This window comes from Antechinus flavipes, chromosome 4 (genome assembly GCF_016432865.1).
Source record: "Antechinus flavipes isolate AdamAnt ecotype Samford, QLD, Australia chromosome 4, AdamAnt_v2, whole genome shotgun sequence".
In the NCBI taxonomy this organism is placed as follows: domain Eukaryota; kingdom Metazoa; phylum Chordata; class Mammalia; order Dasyuromorphia; family Dasyuridae; genus Antechinus; species Antechinus flavipes.
In genome coordinates, this window is record NC_067401.1 from 138,634,215 (window position 1) to 138,653,926 (window position 19,712).

Sequence of the window (19,712 nt, forward strand, 5' to 3'; positions counted from 1 at the left end):
AAACATTTTTAAATTGCATTTTGTGCTCTATCGGGAAATAAAAAAAAAAAAAAAAAACTTTGGAGAGGTAGAAAGGAGGGATTTAAATCTCTGAGGAATCAGGTAGAGAACGTAGTGACCAATTCTTACTCTATTTCAATGACAGAAAGGAGGTGGGTATAATTTCAGCAGGAAAAATTTAGGAGTGGCTATTAGGGGAAAAAATGGCCCCAAGAAGTCTTAGATTAGTTGCATATAGGCATTACCTTGTTTTATTGTGCTTTACATTAATGTATATGGCAGATATTGCTTTAAAAAAAGTTGAAGGTTTGTGGCAATCCTGTGTTGAGCAAGCCTATCAGCACTATTTTCCCAAAAGTACATGTTCAAATTTTGTTTCTGTGTCTCATTTTGGTAACTCTTGAAATATTTCAAACCTTTTCATTATTTCTAGATGTTACAATGAATTACAATCAGTGATTTTTGAGTTACTATTTACTTTGGAGAATCATGAATTTCACTTATATAAGATAGCAAACTTAATAAATGTCATTATGTGTTCTGACTGCTCCACTGACCAGCCTTTCTCCACCCCTTTTTCTTCAGACTTCTCTCTTCCTTGAGATACAATATTGAAATTAGGCCAATTAATAGCTCTATAATAGTCTCTGAATGTCTACATGAAAAGAAGCATCAATCTATGCGACAAATTTCATTGTTTTATTTTAAGAAATTCCCACAACAACCAACCTTCACCAACCACCACCCTGATCAGTCAGCAGCCATCAACAGAGGCAAGACCATCCATCAGGAAAAAAAAATTTTTTTGACTTGCCGAAAGCTCAGATAATGGTTAGCATTTTTTTAGCAATAAAATATTTTAAAATTAAGATATGTACATTTTTTATACAAAATATTATTGTACACTTAATAAGATAACTTTGATATGCACTGGGAAACCAAGAAATTCCTATGATTCACTTTACTGCAATATTCTTTTTATTGCAGTAGTCTGGAACCAAACTTGCAATATTCTGAAGTATGCCTGTAGAATGTATTGATAAGTCTTTGTTGACAGATAACTCTCTCAATTAAAAAAAAAAAAAGACAATATATTAATGCAAACCACAATAAAACAAGATATGCCTGCATACAACTTATCTAGGGTTTCTTGGAATCATTTTCCCTCCTAATAGCCAATCCCAAATTTTTCCTGCTGAAATTATACCCATCTCCTTTCTATCCTTGAAATAGAATAGGAATGAGTCATCACCTTCTCTACCCTATTTAGACTATCAATTAAACTCAACACACATTAAGTGCCCAATGTAAGCAGATCATTGTGCTAGGCACAGAACAGGGAGAATGGAGATACCTTGTCAGAAAGACAAGATACCTGACTTTATGTAACTTATATAGGAACATATAGGAAAAGGGGAATCTATTCTAGTTGGGACCATAGAGTATATGGAGGATAAGTAGGATAAGATAAGGCCAGAAAGGAAAGGTGGTAGAGGGCTAGTCCAGAAAGCTATATATTAAGGGGTTGAAATTGTGTTCTGTAGACTAAGAAACTTTCAAGAACTTGGAGGTACACGACCATATCTATGAATAACAAAGATAATTCTGGCAGCATAGGGAAAGATAAGGAATAGAAGGGAGGAAAATGGAGGCAGGAAGATCTGTTAAAAGACTTTCAATAGCCCAGATGTGATAGAATCTGAATAAGGATGGGCACTAGCATTAGATAAGAAAGAATATATTTAAGATAACAAAGTCACAGGAAGGACTTAGTAACTGACTTTTATGAAAAAGGAGGAAGAAAAACAAGGTTTCAAGCACACACAGAAACAGAGGAGTTGGATAGGAAAAGGCTTCGTGAAAAGATCTGTTTTGGTCATATTTAGTTTTGACATGCTGATAGGACTATCAGTTTGCTTGACATTTTGAGAAAGGGTCTGGAGATCAGGAGAGAGGTCAGTGCTAAAGATACAGATGTGGGATTCATTTATTTAGAAGTCATAGTTGGAATTTTTGCATGTCAATGAAGTTGCCAAAATGGGGATGAGAAGAGGAGAGATGACCTTGGGAAACATCCCTTAAAGAGACAGGAAGATGTGAAAGTGGCATGTGATCATGGGACTCTAGAGTTGACATGACTGGAAGTCATTTAGTTCAACATGCTCATTTTGCAGATGAGAAAATTGAGGGCCAGCAGGTCAAGTTTTGCCCAAGATAACATGTGTATCAAGTAGAGAATCTGAGATTAGAAATTGGATCGTCTGACTGATTCTGGTGTTCTTTTCCTTCCTGAAGGTAGAGAACTTTGAAAGTGTAGTTCATACCACAAACAGAGGCATAGATGATGCTCTCTGGAAGACACTTCTAGGTTTATTAATCAATAAAGAAGAAATAAAGAGAAGGCAGAGAATTTGGAATTCAAAGTTTAAAAAATGATTGTTAAAATTTTTTTACATGTTTTTGAAAAATGTTTAATAAAATAATAAATTTTTAAACATAACATTATAGGAGAATACCAAGTGAAAGTTAATAACATTTCAGTAAATGGGACCTTTGATAAAATAGATATAAAATATACCACCTTTTCTATAACTAGAAGTCAATTCCTTTATTATTTACACATGCAAACTTTCAATTCCAGTCTGATTTCTCCCTTTTTCACACTCACCATACCCTTTTGTCAATTGAGGCAAACAATTTATTACTATCCTAAACATATCATTAAAAAGGTAAATTTACTTTAAAAAAAAAAAAAAAAAAAAAGAACTAATTCCAAAGGCAAAACAAACTCATTGTGGATATCCATATGGGAATTATCCATAGCAAAACTTAAAATCCCAAGATGGTTTTTATCTTCTTCCATTTGGGTGAGTATTCAGAAAATGCAAATCATTTTACTATTAATCTAGGCAAGCAAAACATTGTATTTGAAAATTATCTCAGTATATATTTATTATATGAGCCATTGTTCTTTACTATTAGCATGGATGATCTGTGTTATTGATAAAGTGCCCCCTAGCTGGATCACCAAGTCCCATACTTTCTGAGGAAAATAAGGGAAAGTTCTGTTACCTGGGTAGCTTTGTCATTGGTGTAGCAGGTGAAGGTGCCATCAGCATCTCTTGGCCATTGGCCCAGGAGGTAGGAGCCAAGGATTGTGTCCAAGGAGAATGTGCGTCGGACTCGGGGTGGTCGGTGCCTACATACAGACTTTTCTGGAGCCACTGAACACGGGACACTGGCTGGAAGAAAGCACAGCCCATGAACTTATATCAGTACAGAGGAAATCAAATGTAGTTTTCACCTTCAATCAACTAGCTTTGCTAATTCTGTTCTCAGTAAGTCAGCTCCCCTAAATGCTTTTTCTTCTATAATCACTTTGTCATTTATTTATTTATTTATTTTTACTATTTTGAATTACACTGCTTTAAAAGTAGAGGGAAGAAGAAGTGAGAAAGAGACATTTGAGCAAGGGTGGAGACCTTTTTGTCATTAGATACCATAGCATGCTTTTTGTTCCCAATTTTCATCTCCCTCCCTCCAGAGGCTCCCTCCAAGCCTCCTTGGATGTAGGGGCTCTGGTTTCTCAAGTTCTGATAGGCAAAACCTCCTAGTCAACCCTTTTCCAAAATTCTTTAATTTGCTATCTTCCCTCCTTTAGGATGTAAGTTCTTAAAAGGAAGAAGCCATTGTTTGCTTGTATTTGATTTCCCAGGCCTTAGTACAAAAAACTCAATCTATCTAGAAAGGACAAATCATTCCAAGAACATAATTATACATGCAAGTATTACTGATATCACGTCAAATATAGTTTGTTTAGATGAAAGAACATCTTCAGATTCTCCCTAGACTTATGTTTCTCTAAGAAAAGGGACTAGGCCTTTCCTATCCTTTAGATCTTTCAGTGTTCAGGACAAGCTCTTGAATAGAGTGAGTAGTCAATCTGTTATTGACAACTCATACTTCTCTCAGAATTCACTTTCAGGGAAGCAAGACAATCAAGATAAAAATAATAATGCCTACTTCAACTATGTAGTGATAAAGAATACAAATTGGATAATCCATGATTTTAGACTGATTTCTTTCAGTCCTTTCAGACAGACATATTAGGCAGTGAAACTGAAACAAAGGGAAACTGAAAGCCAATCAAACATATTCATTTCAATAGTACATACAATATATTGTTCCAAAGGCAAATATATACTACTGAATACAGAGATCGAAACTAGTGGTAAATTTTTAATTAATTATCTAAATATCTAAATTTCAATTATTCAGGTTAAACCAAATGTTATCAATAATTGAATCTTAGCCATAATATATTCATTAAAATATATTTCTTCTAAAATAGAACAAAATGTTTTCACATTTACAAAGAATTAAATTTTCCACAATCTAAGGCAATATTTAATCCTAGATGGACATATACCTGCCCTTTAAATGGATAAAATGGCAGAATAGTAGAGCTAATATCTAAAAAGGTTACATAGGTACACACAGGCGCATTCCACTTTGATATTCATGATTTCAAAATTCCTTTATCCAATCTTAATCTTTTATTGTTCTATCTCTCTCTATGCCTTTCAACCCTTAACTCTATTTTTCATTCTTAGCATGACTTCTAAATCTCTTCACCCTTGCTCTGATGATAGTCTCATCACTTCCCAATCTGGACCCCTTGGTGATGAATCTTTTCAATTTACATTATTCTCTGCTTTTGAATTTTTTCTCTCCTTGTTTTATTGCCAATCATACAACTTGCCAAATCTCAAAACATGTATTATCCCATTCTATGCTTTCTTTGCTCCTCCTCTCATGTTTCCGAAGGGATTTGGAGAAAATTACAAAATCATGAATGGATCTACTAAAAACTTATGCTATCTAAAAACCACCTGAGCCCTAAATGCACCAAGGTAATGTCTCTTTAATTGACTGTCTCTAGCTCATTCACAAAAAGCAGTTGTTCCAAACCTTATTTTCTTTCCTCAAGCCTCCTATGCCATCCCTCTCCCAGGTGGGGACAATTACCCACCCACCCCCCAAAAAAGGAGGCAATTCACCAAGAATCCTTATTCCTCCCCTTCTCAACATGTGGCATATTGAAATCATTACCCAGTGTTTCTTCCTTTATTTCGGTTTCTAAAGAAGAGGTCACCCTTCTTTGCAAAAGTCAATCTCTGTCTTTAATCCCACCTTCTCTATTAGACACACCCATAATCATCCCCATTCTATCTAATCTTCAATAGATCCATATCTGATGTTTCCTTTTCTACTGACTACAAACATGCCTATGTTTTCCCTTAAAACCTTAAAAAACCTTCATTTATGCTACCATCTCTGCTCTCTCTCCTCCTCTTTCAAATTCCTAAAAAAAACCCAAAAAACCTACTACATCAAGCACTTCTAGTTCCCTTCCTCTTACTTTCTTTGAAATTTTCTGTAATCTGACTTCTAACTTCATCATTCACCTTCAAATGCCCTCTCCAAAATTACCCATGATCTCTTAATTGCCAAATCTAATGGCCTTTTCTCAGTCCTCATCCTTGACTACTCTGCAATCTCTGATACAACTAATATATACTTTTGTATATTATCTCCTTTATGGGTTTTCAACCTCACTCCCTCCTAGTCTGACTGGCTCTTCTTAATCTCTTTTCCTGGATTTCCATCCATGTTATTCCCATTAACTATGGATGTCCCCTAAGACTCTTCACTCTACCCTCTTTTATCTTTATAGTCTTTCCCTTGGTGATTTCATTGCTCCCATGGATTCAATTATTATCTCCAATTATAAATTCTAGTTCTATATACAGCCCTAGCTTCTCTTTCATCTGGTTTCATCTGGTCCTGCATCACTAACATTCTATGTGACATTTCAAATTGGGATGTCTTATAGACATATTAAATGGACCATGTTCAAAACAGAATTCATTGTCTTTTCCCAAAACCCACCCCTCTTATGAACTTCCCTATTACTAAGAGATCCAAGATCCTTCTAGTCATCCAGATTTGTCAACTCTGAGTTATAAAGCTCATCTGAGTTGTAAAAGTCAACTTTTTACTCTTCCTCAATCTAGAGAATGACTCTTGCCCATGTTCCATTATCTCCACTGATATGCACCATCATCATTCAGGCCCTCATCATCTTGTCTCAATTAACTGTAGTTGTCTTCTAAATGATTTCCTCACCTCAAATCTCCTTCCCCATCCAATATATCTTTACATTTTCCTAAGTATTTTTCCTAAAATACAGGTCTGAAGGTCACCACCTTTCCCTATCCACCAAGACTCCTTTCCCATACTCTAGCAATCAATAAATTCCAAGAGCTCCCTATTATTTCTAGGATCAAATGTAAACTTTTTTATTTGGCACTTAAAGCTTTTCACAACCTGACTGATATATTTGCTGTTCCTCACACATAATACCTTATCTCCTCTCCCCCCACCTCATCCTATTTACTGGTTAGTCTCCTAATAACTCCCAGCTCTTAGAATTTCTGCCTTCCTTAAAACTCAGATTAAATGCAGTAATCCTTTCCTGGTCCCCCCAAACTGCTTGGCTTTCCCCTCTAAGGTTACCTTTCATCTATTCTATATGTACCTGGCAGATAAATGTTACTCCTCATGAAGGACAGAGGGGAAAAAAGGAAATAAAAAGGAATATACAGCCTATGGATCAGAGAATAGAGTTCACATTAGACTAGGAGTGACAGAAATAGGAAGATTCTCAAAGTGACTTTTTTTTTTTAAAGGGTGTACCACAAAAGAATATTACTTAAGCTAAGTGGTTTGGGGCAGAGAGAGGGAGTAGAAAGATCTTAAACCACAGAGTTATGTAGGTGGGAAAGGAAAAGTAAATAATTAAATACATACATAAATAGGAAGAAAGATAAATTAACAACTTAAGCAAATTTAAGTAACTTAATACATTTGTAGGAATAGACCAAAATCAAAATGATCTATTAATAGCAAAAAATAACTGGGGGGACAAAGTACTAACTATTAAAAAAAGAAGGGTATGAACAAGTCAATATAAAAGAAACAGAGAAAAACCCAAATTTAATCACCATATCTTAAGTGTAAATGGATTAAATAATCCAATAAAATTAAAGAGAATGACATTATAGATATGAAAACAAAATCTAACAACGTGCTGCAAACAAGATACACATGAAAATAAACATGTACAGAACAAAAAGGGGAAGTTACAACAAAATGTACTAGGCATCAGATTCCAAAAAAAAAGACAAATTATAATTATACAAGCAACACAAATTCATTTTTAACATTAGCCTAATAAATTTAGGAAAGCAAATCTGTTATTACTCAAAATTTATTTATTCTAAAGATAATATTAGTGGCTACTTGACTATTAGAACCAATGGTCTCCTCCTGTGGTAAAGATAATTTAAGACGATTAATTTTTGCTTACTCTCTCTCTTTGAAAACAGGAAGAGGCAGGAATTCATCCCATTTTATTTTAAGTTAAGGATATCATTAGTTTGCCTCAAGTTACAAAGTATATCATTGAAAAAGTATCTCCTCCACACTGCCTTATTACTTCCATTTTGAGTATAGGACAGAAGGGTAGATCTGGTGCTCTTAGGACCTTTTACCACCACTATCCTCTCACCAAGAGCAGCTACTTAACAAAATAGTGTCAACTCATTCTCCTAAAATCATACAAATCCACAGATAAGGCACAGGCTCTGGACAGGCAAATTTATATAAACCATATGTCAAGAAGCAAAAAAGTAGACAGAAAGGCAAGATAATAGGGCAGGCATAATTCTGACAGTCAAAACTGTCAAGTCTATTTCACCACAATCTGGAAGGAAACAGTTCTCAACAGAGAAAAAGAAGAGTGGGCTATGCTTTGTTGTTGTTCATTCAGTTGTGTTTAGGACCTTGGGACCATAGCATGCCAGTCCCTTCTATCATCCACTATATCTCAAAGTCTGTCCAAGTTCACATTCATTGTTTTCATAACACTATCTATCCACCTTATTCTCTGATACCCCCTTTCCCTTTTGCTTTCAATCTTTCTCAACAGCAGGGTCTTTTCTGATGAATCCCATATTCTCATTATGTGTCCAAAGTATTTAAGCTTCAGATTTCCGTATATAACCTGTGAATTGCCTGCATTAATTTCTTAAAGTATTGAATGATTTTAGCTCTTTGCTGTCCAAGGGACTAAAAATGCTTCATCTATCTGGATTTTATATCAGTCACATATCACTTTTGGTTCTATACCACTCTTCTCAATAAAATGTACTACTTATTCTCTATAATAGCCATATTTCTATACATTATTCGCTATACTCATTAAAGATTAGAGGTATTTACAATTCTGGAATACACAAAGAATACAATTCCTTTCTGATCCTTCCCTAATGCTCTGAACAACAATTGACTGGCCAACTTTTCCCTAACCCTTTCTTTGTTCTTGCCATTAGAGAGCAGTAGGCAGAGAAGAAATAAATCAGAATATTCCTAATTAGAATCACTGCTATATATCATATATACTATATATTACAGTAATCACAAAAAGTTGATCGAACACATCTGGAGAAAGAGTTCTGCCCTGAAAAATCAGGTCTAAATACTGACTTCTTTGTTATCAAGTAGATCTGATGGGTCTAACCTAGAGTCTTCTACCCAGAAATAGAGAAAGAGCCCTAGTCCGTGACCTCTACAACAATCCCTATCCTCTCTTGGTATAGCCAGCCATAGTCAAGAACAAGCTTGAAAAATTACCTTTCTCTGTCATATGTCCTTTTGCCAATCTCCCCCTCCCCTTCAAATTCTAAGATTCTTGGCCTAGTTAGGCCCTTCTCAGCTTAATGCAAACAGTTTCTTTGGGCCTGAAAAAAAGGGGAAAAGACTGGACTTTGGAAAAGCTCCTACCTCATAGAGTTAAAATGAGGAGCAAATCAAAGTATGTTTGTAAAGTACTTTGTAAGCTTTAAAATGCTGTATGTGGTAAATTGTGGTATATGAATGTTATGGAATATTATTGTTCTGTAAGAAATGACCAGCAGGATGAATACAGAGAGGACTGGTGAGACTTACATGAACTGATGCTGAGTGAAATGAGCAGAACCAGGAGATCATTATACACTTCGACAACGATATTGTATGAGGACATATTTTGATGGAAGTGGATTTCTTTGACAAAGAGACCTGAGTTTCAATTGATAAATGACGGACAAAAGCAGCTACACCCAAAGAAAGAACACTGGGAAACGAATGTGAACTATCTGCATTTTTGTTTTTCTTCCCGGGTTATTTATACCTTCTGAATCCAATTCTCCCTATGCAACAAGAGAACTGTTCAGTTCTGCAAACATATATTGTATCTAGGATATACTGCAACATATCCAACATATAAAGGACTGCTTGCCATCTAGGGAAGGGGGTGGAGGGAGGGAGGGAAAAAAAAAATCGGAACAGAAACGAGTGTCAATATAAAGTAATTATTAAATAAAAATTAAATTAAAAAAAATGCTATATGTGAATTACTATTGTCCATATGTCCCCCTGCAAAAAGGGGAAATGGCAATTTATAATTCAGGCCATTGGCCATGTGCTATAATGTCCTGGAATTATTGTTCTGTTGGCAAGACTATGAACTGAGGAAAGAGTGCAGTGAGATAGAATGTCCTATTTATAGTATGGTAGCGCTATGCATTATGACTATTATTATTATTAAAAGGGAACCAGGACAACCTTTAGATTGAAAAGACATCAGTAGCTAGCTACAGAGCTAACCTAAGCATGCTCAGGCAACCAGAGCTTGACTCCAGCTACTTAACCTGAATGGACACAATATAAACTTGGGGTCCTATTGACTCATTTCTATCATCCATGGATTTGTCAGACTTCCCAAAGAAGATCTGGACAGAGCTGGGCATTGGACACCACCCAGAAAAGTTTCTGGTGATAGCAAGAGGAAGAAAAGCCACAAGAGGAAGTCACCACAGCTGTCTGTGGTTAAGAGAGCTACTAGATTCATTTAGGGAAGGAATTGAGTACCTCCTTTCAGATTTGGGGTGGGGGAGGAGAAGAATCACCATGTAGGCAAAGAGGCATGCACCCCCAGAAATGGGATCCTGGAACCACCTGGCACAGGAGCAGAGCTGGAGGCCAGGACAGTCAGGACAGGCTGCACAGCCTCAGGCTGGGCCACTGAACGAGGGTGGAGTGTCCTGTTTACAGCAGCCTAGCAGTGTTATCAGACCATCGCAGGCACCAGCCTCCAAGGCCCTAGCACCTGGCTAAGAACCCTGGCAGGAGGCCAGGCCACTGTACCCTTTAGCAGATCAGTACAGGGGCTTTCAGCTCTTGGGCAACGGTAAAGAAAAAGGCACCAAAGATAAGAGGCCTCAGGTGCTATCTTCCAGGGCCACTTGGCTCTGAATCCCAACTGTTCCCCTTTAACACAGCTTTCTTTCTTGCTGGGGCAAAAAAAAATAGGTCAGGTGTCTTGCTGTCTCAGAGAAGTAATGTAAGGAAAGGAATACAGAGAATCACACAGAAAGACATAGGCCAAAGCCAGTTGATGTACAGAAGGTCAACATCTTGTTCCATATCTTGAGATAATGAGGACACAGGTCAGATTCAGCCAAAGAAAGGTCAATCTCTAAGCCAATCAAGCAAACCCAAGTGGTAAAGGTAGGTCTCAAAGGGGACTCAAGGCGGCTCTTGCCTCTCTGCCACAACAAAACATCATAACTTGTAGGGACAAATCCTTCTCAGCAGTCCTCCTGGCTTCCTCCTAGAAATTCAGTCAAGGCCCACGTGACTTCAACCTTTACACTTTATAGCTAATTCTTCCTCTTCTTTTACCTATTCCTGCTCAGGGAAAGGGGGAAGAGGGAAGAGGCAAGAAGACAAGGGATATGAACAGTGTTGGGAAAGGGAGAAGAGTACAGAAGACACAGAAAGAAAAGAGCTCTATGACTGCTATTTTCATCTGGATTAATGACTCAATGATAGGGGATAGAGACGCTGAAGCAGGAGTGGAAAAATAGCCCCTTGCTAACTTAAATTTGGGCTATAACAAAAAAAATTTCATATATTCTATCCATATTTCTGAACATATTCTCCCCTCTTCCCTTCCCCCCCATCCTTTTAACTAAAAAAAGATAGGGAAAAAAAAAACAAGCAGTTCAGCAAATAGAATACATTAATTGAGGTTGACAGTATAAGCAATGTTCTATACTCCTATTTCCCCACCTTTGCAAAGAAGGATGATAGTAGTGGAGAAAAAAACAAAATTATGCACCTAAGTATTAGGATTAAATTATGGGGTTGGTTTCTTGGAGGTATGATTTTGATTTTTTTATTCTTTCCATTTATAAAGGGATACATTTTTATATTGTAGTGCTCACTTCATTCTACATTAATTCAAAAAAATCTTTCTATGTTTTTCTGAATTCTTCAAGTTCATTGCAGGGGTTTCAACTAGATAACTTATAAGATCCATTCCAAATCATAAATTTATAAATTTGTGATCTTCTATACCACAACAATTTGAGCCTAGGCAATAAAAAAGGTGAATTTTACTTTCATTTCAGCACCCAGTGAGGGAGAATGAGTCCAGAAAAGAGAATGAGGTTATTCTCCACAATGTATATCAGTCTAGGAAACTCTGATATGGGCAAGACTGAGCAGAATGGAATATAAAATGGTCAAACACTTTAGAAGAGTAGCTCTAGCCATCTATAAATATGTGATTTTTAAAAAATTGGAATCCTATGTTTTAATGTACTAAAAAAATTTATTCTGAAACTCTAAACTTTACCAAATAGCCAGAGGAATACATGTCACACAAAAATTATTCCATAAAATTCCATAGAAACTTGCAAATAGAAGGTACTTAATAATTATCTGTGGAATGAAAAAAATCTATTTCATATTACTTTTGCACTTTTGTTTTAAAACTCCATTATCCCTTCTCACATCAACTGATGATTTTTCCCCCCCAATTCTTTTGTCCAGGCCCCTTCACGCTCAACTTAGAACACAAATATCAATTTATAAAAATCACAAAGTGGGGCTCTCTTCTTACATCCTCCTACCCCAATTGTGATTATCACCCATACAAATCAAATAGGAAAATTGTGTTTAAAATGTCTATACTCTTTGATTCAAAGATTTCAGTTAAGTATACCTTAAGGACATCAAAGAAAAAGAAACAATATATAGAGACCAATGTATGTAAATGCACACATGCTCATGGATATATATGCACATGTGTCACTGTGTGTGTGTGTGTGTGTGTGTGTGTGTATATAAATACATATATATATATAATATATATATATATATATATATATATATATATATATATATATATATGAGAAACATGGGAAACCTTGTATGAATTCATCAAGCTGAGCAAAGTAAGTATAATCTATACAATGCATATAATTCATGTAAAAGAAAGAGACAAGAAAAAAATGAAACTAAATGCAAAGGTGCATTTGTAATGATCATGTTTGACACTGGAGATGAGCTGAGAAATATATGTGCCTCCCCCTTAGTGGGGGAGGGCAATATTGCATTTTTGTCAGATCCGGTTGACGTGTAGGTTGATTTAGTTCAACTGTTTTTTCTCCGTTTTCTTTTTTAATCATTGTTATAAGGGAACAAAAGTAAGGTGGGGGAAGATATATTTGGAAATGACTGTGATATAGTGAGATATAAAACAAAAGGCATAAACTTAAAAATAGAAATCCAAATCAAAGAAGATGATAAAGGAAAAGCCAAAAAGATCTTTCCTCCTCTGGCCTCAGTACCTTATGTCTCCTAAACTTTGGTCACATGGCCCAGACACCTATTTTCAGAATCATAGCTTTGCTGGAAGAAAGATCAAGGCAAAAAGTGGGGGGAATCCATGTTCTCCTGCTTCCCTGACACTCCTTACATTGTTCCTTCTACCTTGGATGCCTGTTTATGTCTCCTCTTCCCCATGCCTAGCCAATGAAATCCTACCATGCTCAGGCTCAAATGCTCCATCCCCCAAAGAACCTTTCTTCCCTGATCTCCAGGCAGAAGCAATTCCTCAGATTTCTTATTTTTTAAGACAGGCACTTTGCCTGCCTTACAAGCTTTTATTACACACTATGATCACTACAAGTATGGACTTTTTTATTCATTGTTTTTGTGTCTTCAATGCCTGGGACACAGCAGGTACTTAGGACTTATTGACTAACAATCCTAAACCATCTGAGTAAGATTTATCTCTGAGCCTCAGTTTTCTCATTTGTTAAATAAAAGAATGGGACTAGATCAGTAGTTTTCAAAATGTGCTCTGGAGATTTCTGGGGTACCCAAGATCCTTACAGGAAGTTCACAATAACACTAGGATGTTTTAATTTCTAAAATGGCAATATTGGTAGACATAGCACACATAAATGAAAGCTCATTGGGGCTGGGCCGGGAAGAGGGAGAAGGTCGATGGATGCTAGGGTAGTTATAGCTCTCCTGGACAACACTCTTTCCCCTACCCTAAGATCCAAGCAGCTAAATGGATATGCAGGAGTAAGAGCATGCCTGAGGATGGGGTTTGCTCAATGTCAAACCACAGGGTCCTAACTAGAAATTTTAGTATCTGGGACAAAATCAGTGTGGGAGGAAAGGGAACTTCACTCGTCAAGAATTACCTTTGTTCCCTTCAGAAGGCACTGGAAGAAACATTCAAAGCAAAAAAAAAACAAAACAAAAAAAAAATGTAATTGAGGTGTCCAGGAACAGGTCTTTCTATACACATTTCTTCTTTTTTCCCTGATACCTGCTGCAGCTACCTACTCCCCCCTCCAATTATCTCACAAGATCTGCAAGCTGGTGGTGTAATTACCCTGAGGTGGAAGGTGCAGGAACAATGGTTTTCAGAAGGTAATATGACTTTATGTTGGTGCTTGGAATAAATCTCCTGTTATCCTGCCCTACTTGGTTCCGGCAAACAGCAATTTGGAAAAAGTGCAAAGAGTGATAACTAGGGATTTGCAGCAAGCAAAGAACAATATCATCAGCAACTGTCTTTTGTTCTACTTTATACAAATACCGGGATAAACAAAACAGTGGGGGTTTCAAAGCCCTCATAGTCCAACTTGGGATGCTTATGGCATGAGAGTGGGAAAGAAAGTGTACTCTAGGGAAGTTATGTTTAAACTAAAGTCTCCAATTTGATCATCTAACTATACTTAAGTGCTCCTTGGAAACAACACAAGGACTCCTTGTGTTTCAGATGAGAATGCTAAAAGGGGCTTCAGACATTTTCTTCAGCAACCAGTAGTTACTGAATTCAAACATCACAGAGAGAAAAAATTCAAATAAGGAGACTATTCCCTTTACCAAGAAAAGTACAGGGAAAGAGAACTCACATTTGTTGTATACTCACATGAAAAACTTCTCTGAAGGGCCTGAACTCATTACTAACGCCATATTGTAGTTTATAGCTCAGGACAGGGGAGCCAAGTGAAAGAATTCCTGGCTTCACAGTCATTCCCCCTGAAGAAAGCTTGCCTCTGCAGGCAGCTGGAAAAGGAGCCCAAGGAGAGACCCATCTGGAAATGTCATTGTGGGAAATCACTCAACATGAGGAACACTAGAGCATTTCAATCCTACAGGGAGGACAGCATCAACTCCGTGCATATTCAAACTGACATTTGCTCAATTTTCAAGAAGTTGAAGTTAGGAGAAAATGAAGTAGTGTGAACTTTTCACCTTTAATCTAAATTCTCTGCAGGATTTCAACATCTTCTTTCTTCCTTCCTTCCTTCCTTTCTCTCTCTCTCTCTCTCTCTCTCTCTTTCTTTTTCTCCCCCCACCTCAGTCTCTGTATTTTTCGCCTTCTCTCCCTCTGTCCTGATTGAAATATGTTTTCTTTTGGAAACTGCTGAACCTTTGCACTGATTACCACAAATAGCATAACAGAATGGCTTTCTAACACTCTATCCCATAGGTAGTTGAAAATAAGAGATTTGGGGTGGTCCAAGGACTCAGAGTACTAATGGGCACAAATGTGTCACTGTCTGTCATTAACTGCTTCCTATCACTGACATCAAAAATAAGCTTAAGTCAATTTACAAGTCAATGAGTGTTGTGAGATTAGGACAAGGTGATTATACTACCATCTTGGATTTCTATTATGTAGATTAAAGCATTACCCTACAATTTTCATCTATTTTCATGTAATAGAGAAGACAAAGATTGCTGTGTGACCCAGGGCAATATATAAAAGAATACTTGATTTAGAGTTATAGGACCTGGCTCTGAATCCTAGTTCTGCCACTTACTGTATGATCTCAGGCATGTCCTTGATAAATTCAACATTCTTATTATCGAATGAATTTCCCCTAGATTGTCTTTGGAAGAAGTCCTTGTCTTCTCCAGCCTGTCCCCCTTGAGAAAAAAGAGGTGTAAACTACATCCTGGGGATCAGATGGAAAATGCCCAGGGCTCCAAGAATTCTAAATTACTCAAGTCCATCTCAAGAGAAGTCACCAAACAAATCAGGCCACAGGGCTTCCTTTTCAGATCAAGAAGAATGTGGAATAAAGGAAAAGAAAACAAATATTCCTTTAGGATTGTAGTCAACTCAACCACATGTGAATTACTGGCTTTGTGGCCCAGGTTGGCCCTGTGTCTTTCCCTCCACTCCCAAAAGGAACTTCTTGGCTGCAATGAGTTTAGTATATGCTTAGATAATGCAAACATTATTAATTAAAATAAAACAGAATTGGGAAAAACTTTTGTTAGAATGATGCCACTGCTTTCCCCCTACTCTTAAAAATAAAAGTCACAAAACCAATCCAACAGAAATTATTTTTAGATTATGTATCATATGGTATTGTTCATACCACTGCCCACTCTCATTAATGTGGATAATGCATAATTGCATTTCAAAAGGCACATGTTCAAACCAGGAAGGATCTTTGAATAATTTCTACCTTCAAAAATGCTTGCTAACTTTGAGTGAATAGAAGAAGGAAAACTCATAGAAAGAGAAATTTTTAAAAGTACTTTAGAAGTTGTGTAATACAATGCCTTCATTTTACAGATGAGGAAACTGAGACACAGAAAGAGAAATTGATTTGATCAAGGCTATATAAATAGCATATAGAGCTGGAATTTGGACTTGGGTCCTTGATAAATCCAACATTCTTATTATCAGACTATGATGTCTGATGCAGAAAAGGTAAATAAGAGAACTGCACAGAGTGAATGAACTTCCCTTAGACTGTCTTAAATATACAAAAAACAGCAGCCCATGTGTGAGTTAAATAGTGATGAATTTAAATGAAAAGGTTGGTAATATAAATTAAATTAAGACAAAGTTCTTGATCTCCTATTTATCCTTATTCCAAGGACTATAGCAAAATACCAAGTCTAAGAGATGGTATACCTCTAGACAGAAATTTTAAATGGTTATTATAGTTGCTGCTATACTCTAAATTAGTGCATCTCTTAAAGGAGATTATTATTAGAGAGTCAAAAATGCCTTAAAAAAAAAATAGTAAATTACTCCCATGGGGAAAAGCTAAAAGAATTGCTGGTTAGCTAGGGAAATGGAGGAATCAGCTATAATGTAACCTTAATGTTGTTTCTTGGGATCTGGAAAAAAAGGGGTTGTTTGTTTTGAAGTGACTGCCATATCACTTACTTTTATAGGACTAAGCAATACAAAGGAATTTCAATTAAAGCAGCAAAGAAGTGAGTTGGCTCTGAGAACTTCTTGGCTATAAAGATTTCATATTAGAATGGGGAGTCAGACCCTGGAGATAATCTAGAGAAATGGACAACTTTGTGTCCTAGATGGTTAAACATTCACCTGCTGAATTGCCTCTATAACTTTTTCTAGCTCTGTAATTCTAACATAGTACTTAAAACCGAAGCGGGATGGTAGATAAGAAATAGCCACGACAAATTCAAAACACTAAGCAGCTTCTCCTTTGAGAAATGGGCTTAAAAAGAAGGCCAAGAAAAAGGATTTTAAAAAATGAAAAACAAAAAAACAAACTAACAAAAAAACATTCACAGAGAATTTGCCTACCGGGGTGTATCAGACAGATGTGCCACCGGCTTGCCAATGATACACACCCACCCCCACCAGGCCAGAAGCATAAATAGAGATCAATTTACCTGTGGCTCACCACAAGCAGGGATCAGCAGGGGTCATGTCACATGACCAGAAGGCGCTGGTCAGGCTAGGATTAAATACTGCACAGGCATCACAGCCCCAAGTACAATGTTTTATGCCTTTTTAACACTCCAATAAGGCTGTGACTTATCAAAACTCCAGCCTCTGAACAAGGACTCCGATTCATTTCCTAGGAGAAGGTAGAATGCAGGGAGAGAAGCCCGTTTCATAATTTTCTGTCCCATCTCAGGGCATGTGCATAATCTATTGTTTCCATATTCGTAACCAATCTTCTTCTTTTTCCCAGCCTCATTTTCTTAGCTAAAATGAAGGGCTTAGAGTCCAGTATCATCAGGGTCAATCCTCACTCTAACATTATATGAGTTCAGACAGCTTCATTTCCTTTAAGGTTCTATTTAAAGCTCTCTCTTCTTTTAAAAGAAGTTGTCACACACCTGTCAGATTGGCTAGAACGACAGGGAAAGATAATGCAGAATGTTGGAGGGGATGTGGGAAAACAGGGACACTGATACATTGTTGGTGGAATTGTGAACACATCCAGCCATTCTGGAGAGCAATTTGGAACTATGCTCAAAAAGTTATCAAACTGCATACCCTTTGATCCAGCAGTGTTTTTACTGGGCTTATACCCCAAAGAGATACTAAAGAAGGGAAAGGGACCTGTATGTGCCAAAATGTTTGTGGCAGCCCTGTTTGTAGTGGCTAGAAGCTGGAAAATGAATGGATGCCTATCAATTGGAGAATGGCTGAATATGTTATGGAATATTATTGTTCTGTAAGGAATGACCAGCAGGATGAATAAAGAGAGAACTTGAGAGACTTACATGAACTGACGCTAAGTGAAATGAGCAGAACCAGGAGATCATTATATACCTCAACAATGATACTGTTTGAGAATGTATTCTGATAGAAGTGGATCTCTTCGATAAAGAGAGCTAATTCAGTTTCAATTGATCAAAGATGGGCAGAAGCAGCTACACCCAAAGAAAGAACACTGGGAAATGACTATAAACTGCTTGCATTTTGGTTTTTCTTCCCGGGTTATTTATACCTTCTGAATCCAATTCTCCCTGTGCAACAAGAGAACTGTTCGGTTCTGCACACATATATTGTATCTAGGATATACTGTAACCTATTTAACATGTAAAGGGCTGCTTGCCATCTGGGGGAAGGGGTAGAGGAAGGGAGGGGAAAAATCGGAACAGAAGTGAGTGCAAGGGATAATGCTGAAAAAAATTACTCTGGCATGGGTTCTGTCAATAAAAAGTTTTAAAAAATTAAAAAATTAAAAAAAAAAAGGAAGTTGTCATCTCTGATCACCATCACCTGCTGTGCTTTTGTTTCCTCACGATATACTTTTATGCTGCTATATCCATTTATAATTGTTTCAATATCTGTACTCTTCCCCATTCAATTGGGAGCTCTTTAAGAACACTTTATATTACACCTTTACACACACAGCTCCCAGAAGATAAGACTATTCGTAGAAGGTGGTCAATCAATATTGTTTACTGACTGGTCAGTGCTCATTTTGTTCTACCTATACCTCCTATATTCCATTCTAAATTCCTGGGGTCCCAGTCCCTTATCCCCAATATTGTGGAATTGACCTAGCATGACCTCACAGTAATCATCTCATACTCTGCTTCATCTATGCAAAATCCCAAATTTTAGTTGATTCAAACATATAGAAGAATAAGAGCCATTCCTCAATAGGTAAGTGATCAAAGAATCTGTATGATCAGTTTTTAGGGGAAAAAATTCAAAAAGTTAATAGAAATAATATAAATGAATGCTCCAGATCACTATAAGGGAAATGCAATCTAAAACACCAGATACAACTAGACCCAAAAAACAAAACACTAAAATAGTACATGTTGGAGGACTATGGAAAGAAAGGCTAACTGTTCCAACCATTCTGGAAAATAAATTGGAAAGATACTAAAGAAGTCACTAAAGTCATTGTAGAACATTTTAGCCCTAGCAGTTTCATTATTAGTTTATACCCTAAAGAGGTCAGAGACAAAAGGAAAGTTTATAGCAGCATTTTCTGAAATAAAAAAGAACTGGAGGGAAAGTAGTAGGTTTCCATGTTTGGAAACAGATGGGCAAACTAGTATATAATGGATTATTATCGATTATGCCATAAGAAATGTTGAAAACAAAGGATTCAAAGAAACCTGGAAAGGTTTCCACCTTACCACATGAACTATTGTGGTAGCAGAATCAGAACAAATTGCACAAAGACCATAATAATGAAAGAAAAGCAATACTGAAAGAAAGCAATACTGATCAAGCAATGGCCAATTGCTTGGCCATCTTTCACACACCTAGAAAAGACAAAGTTTATACTTCTAAGAGCACCAGGGAATTAATCTGATCCAGGAAAATCATTTGAGATGTCAGTTTCTAAGGCCTCCTACCCTTTCCCTGGCCAAGTTTCTAGGGCCTAGTCTCTGAGATCCACTTGAGGGCAATCGCTCAGTTCCCATGGCATACTTCAAGCAGATCCCAGCCGCCGTTTACACAGCTGCTCCAACAC

At 36.9% G+C, this 19,712-nt stretch overlaps 1 protein-coding gene across 2 annotated transcripts in view; it reads right to left on the bottom strand.

Annotated features, from left to right (window-relative positions):
* FAM117A (family with sequence similarity 117 member A) overlaps positions 1-19,712 on the bottom strand; it is a 50,037-nt gene that overhangs the window by 17,160 nt on the left and 13,165 nt on the right. For both annotated transcript variants that reach the window (XM_051994777.1, XM_051994776.1), the window contains exon 2: positions 3,073-3,242. In XM_051994777.1, the coding sequence (XP_051850737.1) occupies positions 3,073-3,242 (170 nt within the window). The remainder of the gene's footprint in view (positions 1-3,072; positions 3,243-19,712) is intronic.